The sequence below is a fragment of the Salvelinus sp. IW2-2015 genome, linkage group LG5 (genome assembly GCF_002910315.2).
Source record: "Salvelinus sp. IW2-2015 linkage group LG5, ASM291031v2, whole genome shotgun sequence".
Taxonomy (NCBI): Eukaryota; Metazoa; Chordata; class Actinopteri; order Salmoniformes; family Salmonidae; genus Salvelinus; species Salvelinus sp. IW2-2015.
In genome coordinates this window covers 32,792,229-32,799,453 of record NC_036844.1, presented here as the reverse complement: position 1 = coordinate 32,799,453, position 7,225 = coordinate 32,792,229, and the positions used below count along the sequence as shown (strand labels likewise).

At 40.9% G+C, this 7,225-nt stretch overlaps 1 protein-coding gene and 2 long non-coding RNA genes across 5 annotated transcripts in view; 2 read left to right on the top strand and 1 right to left on the bottom strand.

Annotated features, from left to right (window-relative positions):
* Positions 1-7,225, top strand: part of LOC111963728 (regulating synaptic membrane exocytosis protein 2-like) — a 49,554-nt gene that overhangs the window by 8,595 nt on the left and 33,734 nt on the right. Inside the window, 2 exon segments of the mRNA XM_070443494.1 lie at positions 3,692-3,791; positions 4,287-4,410. Of these exon segments, the coding sequence (XP_070299595.1) occupies positions 3,692-3,791; positions 4,287-4,410 (224 nt within the window).
* Positions 1,976-3,007, bottom strand: LOC139027710 (uncharacterized). Of its 3 annotated transcripts, XR_011479836.1 has the most exons (5): positions 2,920-3,007; positions 2,727-2,807; positions 2,210-2,249; positions 2,130-2,169; positions 1,976-2,088 (listed from the first exon to the last, which is right to left on the bottom strand). It is a non-coding gene; the product is annotated as an uncharacterized lncRNA (long non-coding RNA). The 3 variants fall into 3 exon arrangements; XR_011479837.1 differs by lacking the exon at positions 2,130-2,169 and having other exon boundaries at positions 1,976-2,097; positions 2,177-2,249; positions 2,920-3,006; XR_011479835.1 differs by lacking the exon at positions 2,210-2,249 and having other exon boundaries at positions 2,920-3,005.
* LOC139027711 (uncharacterized) lies at positions 2,134-3,011 on the top strand. The gene is made up of 2 exons (XR_011479838.1): positions 2,134-2,264; positions 2,893-3,011. It is a non-coding gene; the product is annotated as an uncharacterized lncRNA (long non-coding RNA).

The window sequence follows — 7,225 nt, the reverse complement described above, 5'->3', positions numbered from 1 at the left end:
AGCAGGCGCATGTCAGGCCCGTCTGAAGTTTGCCAATGACCATCTGGATGATCCAGAGGAGGAATGGGAGAAGGTCATGTGGTCTGATGATTCAAAATAGAGCTTTTTGGTCTAAACTCCACTCGCCGTGTTTGGAGGAAGAAGAAGGATGAGTACAACCCCAAGAACACCATCCCAACCGTGAAGCATGGAGGTGGAAACATCATTCTTTGGGGATGCTTTTCTGCAAAGGGGACAGGACGACTGCACCGTATTGAGGGGAGGATGGATGGGGCCATGTATTGCGAGATCTTAGCCAACAACCTCTTTCCCTCAGTAAGAGCATTGATGATGGGTCGTGGCTGGGTCTTCCAGCATGACAACGACCCGAAACACACAGCCAGGGCAACTAAGGAGTGGCTCCGTAAGAAGTATCTCAAGGTCCTGGAGTGGCCTAGCCAGTCTCCAGACCTGAACCAATAGAAAATCTTTGGAGGGAGCTGAAAGTCCGTATTGCCCAGCGACAGCCCCGAAACCTGAAGGATCTGGAGAAGGTCTGTATGGAGGAGTGGGCCAAAATCCCTGCTGCAGTGTGTGCAAACCTGGTCAAGAACTACAGGAAACGTATGATCTCTGTATTTGCAAACAAAGGATTCTGTACCAAATATTAAGTTCTGCTTTTCTGATGTATCAAATACTTATGTCATGCAATAAAATGCTAATTAATTACTTAAAATCATACAATGTGATTTTCGGGATTTTTGTTTTAGATTCCGTCTCTCACAGTTGAAGTGTACTATGATAAAAATTACAGACCTCTACATGCTTTTTAAGTAGGAAAATCTGCAAAATCGGCAGTGTATCAAATACTTGTTCTCCCCACTGTATATACTGAGTATAATGTATAGTGATGTATACTGAAATGTATACTGATTATAATATATAGTGATGTATACTGAGATATATACTGAGTATAATGTATATTGATGTATACTGATTATAATCACCATCTGCACATCTATKATTTCAGTGTTAATCTGCTAAATTGTAATTACTTTGCTACTATGGCCTATTTATTGCCTTACCTTCTCACGCCATTTGCACACACTGTATATAGACTTTCTTTTTTCTATGTGTTATTGACTGTATGCTTGTTTATTCCATGTGTAACTGTGTTCTTGTTTGTGTCGCTTTGCTTTATCTTGGCCAGGTCGCAGTTGTAAATGAGAACTTGTTCTCAACTAGCTTTCCTGGTTAAATAAAGGTTAAATAAAAAAATATCAAAAATTAATGTATAGTGATATATACTGATTATAATGTATAGTGATGTATACTGAGATTTATACTGATTATAATGTATAGGGATGTATACTGATTATAATGTATAGGGATGTATACTGATATATATATACTGATTATAATGTATAGTGATGTATACTGATTATAATGTATAGTGATGTATACTGATATATATACTGATTATAATGTATAGTGATGTATACTGATATATATACCGATTATAATGTATAGTGATGTATACTGATATATATACCGATTATAATGTATAGTGATGTATACTGATATATATATACTGATTATAATGTATAGCAGTACCCAATGGTCATACTTGAGTAAAGTATAGATACCTTAATAGAACGTTACTCAAGTAAAAGTAAAAGTCACCCAGTAAAATACTACTTGAGTTAAAGTCTAAAAGTATTTGGTTCTAAATATACTTAAGTATCAAAAGTAAATGTATAAATCATTTCAAATTCCTTCTATTAAGCAAAGCATTTTCTTGTTTTTAAAATGTATGGATATCCAGGGGCACACATCAACCTCCGAATCATGTACAGATATCCGGGGAACACTCCAACACTCAGACATCATTTACAGATATCCAGGGGAACACTCCAACACTCAGACATCATTTACAGATATCCAGGGGAACATCCAACACTCAGACATCATGTACAGATAGCCAGGGAAACTCCAACACTCAGACATCATTTACAGATATCCAGGGGAACATCCAACACTCAGACATCATTTACAGATATGGGGCACACTCCAACACTCAGACATCATTTACAGATATCCAGGGGAACACTCCATACACTCAGACATCATTTACAGATATCCAGGGGAACTACAACACTCAGACATCATGTACAGATAGCCAGGGGAACACTCCAACACTCAGATCATTTACAGATAGCCAGGGGAACACTCCAACACTCAGACATCATTTACAGATATCCAGGGGAACACTCCAACACTCAGACGTCATTTCAGATAGCCAGGGGAACACTCCATCACTCAGACATATTTACAGATAGCCAGGGAACACTCCAACACTCAGACATCATTTACAGATATCCAGGGGACATCCAACACTCAGACATAATTTACAGATATCCAGGGACACTCCAACTCAGACATCATTTACAGTATTCGACTCAGGGACACTCCAACATCAGACATCATTTACAGATATTCAGATACAGGGGAACACTCCAACACTCAGGCATCATTTCAGATAGCCAGGGGAACACTCCAACACTCCAGACATATTTACAGATATCCAGGGGAACTCCAACACTCGCACATCATTTACAGATGGGGGACACTCCAACACTCAGCATAATTTCAGATATCCAGGGACACAATCCACACTCAGACATATTTACAGATATCAGGGGAACACTCAACACTCAGACACATCATTTTACAGATATCCAGGGAACACTCCACACTCAGACATATTTACAGATATCCAGGGGAACACTCCAACACTCAGACATCATGTACAGATATCCAGGGGAACACTCAACACTCAGACATATTACAGATAGCCAGGGGACACTCCAACACTCAGACATCATTTACAGATATCAGGGACACACCACTCAGACTATTTACAGATATCCAGGGACACACTCCAACACTCAGACATCATGTACAGATAGCAGGGGAACACTCCAACACTCAGACATCATTACAGATAGCCAGGGGAACACTCCAACACTCAGACATCATTTACAGATATCAGGGAAACACTCCAACACTCAGACATATTTACAGATATCCAGGGAACACTCCAACACTCAGACATCATTTACAGATATCAGGGAACACATCCAACACTCAGACATCATTTACAGATAGCCAGGGCACACTCCACACTCAGACATCATTTACAGATATCCAGGGGCACACTCCACACTCAGACATCATTTACAGATGTCCAGGGGCACACTCCAACACTCAGACATCATTACAAAAGATGCATTGTGTTGTGATCGCCAGTCAGATCAGTAGTCAGTTGTGAGTTTGTAGTCCGCCAGATCAGAGACAGAAGGGATGACCATGTTTTGTCTTGATAAGTGTGTGAATTTGACCATTTTCCTGTCCTGCTAAGCATTCAAAATGTAACGAGTACTTTTGGGTGTCAGGTAAATGTAAGGAGTAAAAAGTACATTATTTCTTTAGGACAGTAGCGAAGTAAAATTAAAAGTTGTCAAAATATAAATAGTCAAGTAAAGTACAGATATCCAAAAAACACTTTAAGTAAATACTTTAAAGATGACTAAAGTACTTTACACCACTGATGTATAGTGAGATGTATACTGGTACAATGTATAGTGATGTATACTGAGATGTATACTGAGTACAATGTATAGTGATGACTGAACATGTCTGTGTCTAACAGGTGGTTGGAGGAAAGATGATGGATTCTGGTCGACTTTGTGCTTTCATCACTAAAGTGAAGAGAGGAAGTCTAGCAGATACTGTTGGTCACCTTCGACCAGGTACACACCTGCTCACACTGATGATGTCAAGAGTACACACTGTCTCACACTGATGATGTCATGAGTAGACACTGGCTCACACTGATGATGTCATGAGCAATACAATAGTTAATATTGATGATGTCATGAGTAATACACTGGTTCATATTGATGATGTCATGAGTAGACACTTGCTCATTCTAAATATGTAACTAGTACATGCTGACTCACAATGATGATGTCACGAGTACACACTGTCACACAATGTCTCATACTGATGATGTCATGAGTACAGACTGGCTCCCACTGATGATGTCATGAGTACACGCTTTCTCATACTGATGATGCAATTCGTCTTTTTAGCTGCCATTACCCTTGTCTGACCAATCATATTTGTACACACCATAAACACTTCTCATATTCAATCATATTTGTACACTGCATGAATATTTCAATGTCACTCCTCTCTTTCTTTCTGCAGTGTGCTGTGTTAACGGATCCTCTCTCTCTCTTCAGGAGATCAGGTTCTTGAATGGAATGGGAGGGTCCTACAAGGAGCAACATTCAAGGAAGTTTATAATGTCATTCTAGAATCCAAGCCAGACCCCCAAGTGGAGCTGGTTGTGTCCCGTCCCATACGGTGAGTTCAGTTCTAACACAACTATGGAAAATGACCTTTCAAGTTGTGAATACATGTACTTAGTCTAAGGATGTGTGACTCTCAGCTTGGTTTCGCACTACCCCTGTATGCCCTTAATGACTTGTGGAGTGGTACAGTGCCTTCCGAWAGTATTCATACCTTGACTTACTCCATATRTTGTTGTGTTACAGCCTTAATTTAAAATTGATTAAATATGTTTTCTTTTCTCACCCATCTACACAAAATATCCCATAATTATAAAGTGAAAACTTGTTTTAGAATCACCTTTGGCAGCGATTATAGCTGTGAGTCTTTTTGGGTAAGATCTTTACACACCTGGTTTGCACATTATTCTTTTTTAAATTCTTCAAGCTCTGTCAAGTTGGTTGTTGATTATCGCTAGACAACCATTTTCWGGTCTTGCCATAGATTTTCAAGACAATTTAAGTGAAAACTCGAACTAGGCCACTCAGGAACATTCAATGTCATCTTTATTCATTTAAATTTCACATTTATTTAACCTTTATTTAACTATGCAAGTTTGTAAGCAACTCCCGTGTCTGAATTAATCTCCCATTGTCTGTTGGAAAGCAGACTGAACCAGGTTATGCATTTGCTTAGCTCTATTAAATTGTARTTTAATTTGAAAACATTCCCTAGTSCTTGCRGATAACAAGCATACCCATAACACGATGTAGCAACCACCATGCTTGAAAATATGAGGAGTGGTAGTCAGTGATGTGTTGGCTTTGCCCCAAACACACTTTGTATTCAGGACATAAAGTTKATTTATTTGCCACATTTTTGGTACCTTATTCAAACAGGATGCATGTTTTTGGAACATTTTTATTCTGTACAGGCTTCCTTCTTTTCACAATGTCATTTGGTTTACTATTGTGGAGTAACTACAATGTTGTTGATCCATCCTCAGTGTTTTCCTATCACAGCCTTTAAACTCTGTAATAAATTATACATAGTTCCACTTTGACATTKTGGGAAGGACAGTGACACAACCTCTCAATTTAATCAATTTTAAATTCAGACTGTAAAATAACAACATGAGGAATAAGTCAAGGGGTGTCAATACTTTCTGAAGGCCCTGTAGAAATATATTTTCAAATCAAATGGTTTTCACTATATGCTTGGTAAACAACAGGTTTTCACTACATGCTTGGTAAACAACAGGTGTGGACTAACAGTGAAAATGTTTATTCATTTTATTCCCCCGTCTCAGGATAATTTTATTAATGGTATCTCTGACAAAATATGAAAGTTAACATAAATGTTTACATAAAGGTTCAAAGCAGAAAATTAGTCCCTGTCATTGAAAGCTGTGAAAATATGTTATGTACTAATAGGTCTTGTGTAAGTTGTTTTGAATCACACCGTCACTCAGCTCCACAGATAACATCCCAGCTTCAATCCTCAGCTCCACAGATAACATCCCAGCTTCAATCCTCAGCTCCACAGATAACATCCCAGCTTCAGTCCCTCAGCTCCACAGATAACATCCCAGCTTCAGTCTATTGAAGCTGGGTGTTATCTGTGGAGTGAGGGACTGAAGCTGGGATTTTATCTGTGGAGCGAGGGGACTGAAGCTGGGATGTTTTCTGTGGAGCTTAGGGACTGAAGCTGGGATGTTATCTGTGGGCTGAGGGAGTGAAGCTGGGATGTGATCTGTGGAGCTAAGAGACTGAAGCTGGGATGTTATCTGTGGAGTTGAGGACTGAAGTTGGGATTTTATCTGTGGAGCGAGGGACTGAGCTGTGTGTTATCTGTGGAGCTGAGGGACTGAGCTGGGATGTTTTTCTGTGGAGCTGAGGGACTGAAGCTGGGATGTTATCTCTGGAGCTGAAAGACTGAAGCTGGGATTTTATCTGTGGGCGTGAGGGACTGAAGCTGGGATGTTATCTGTGGAGCTGAAAGACTGAAGCTGGGATGTTATCTGTGGAGCTGAGGGACTGAAGCTGGGATGTTATCTGTGGAGCTGAGGGACTGAAGCTGGGATGTTATCTGTGAGCGAGGGGACTGAAGCTGGGATGTTATCTGTGGAGCTGAGGGACTGAAGCTGGGTGTTATCTGTGGAGCTGAGGACTGAAGCTGGGATGTTATCTCTGGAGCTGAAAGACTGAAGCTGGGATTTTATCTGTGAAGCTGAGGGACTGAAGCTGGGATGTTATCTGTGGAGCTGAAAGACTGAAGCTGGGATGTTATCTGTGGAGCTGAGGGCTGAAGCTGTGATTTTATCTGTGGAGCGAGGGACTGAAGCTGGGATGTTTTTCTGTGGAGCTGAGGATTGAAGCTGGGATGTTATCTGTGGAGCTGAGGGACTGAAGCTGGGATTTTATCTGTGGAGGCGAGGGACTGAAGCTGGGATGTTTTCTGTGGAGCTTAGGGACTGAAGCTGGGATGTTATCTGTGGAGCTGAGGGAGTGAAGCTGGGATGTGATCTGTGGAGCTAAGAGACTGAAGCTGGGATGTTATCTGTGGAGTTGAGGAACTGAAGTTGGGATTTTATCTGTGGAGCGAGGAGACTGAGGCTGTGATGTTATCGGTGGAGCTGAGGGACTGAAGCTGGGATGTTTTCTGTGGAGCTGAGGGACTGAAGCTGGGATGTTATCTCTGGAGCTGAAAGACTGAGCTGGATTTTATCTGTGGAGCTGAGGGACTGAAGCTGGGATGTTATCTGTGGAGCTGAAAGACTGAAGCTGGATGTATTCTGTGGAGCTGAGGGACTGAAGCTGGGATGTTATCTGTGGAGCTGAGGAGACTGAGCTGGGATGTTATCTGTGGAGCGAGGGGACTGAAGCTGGGA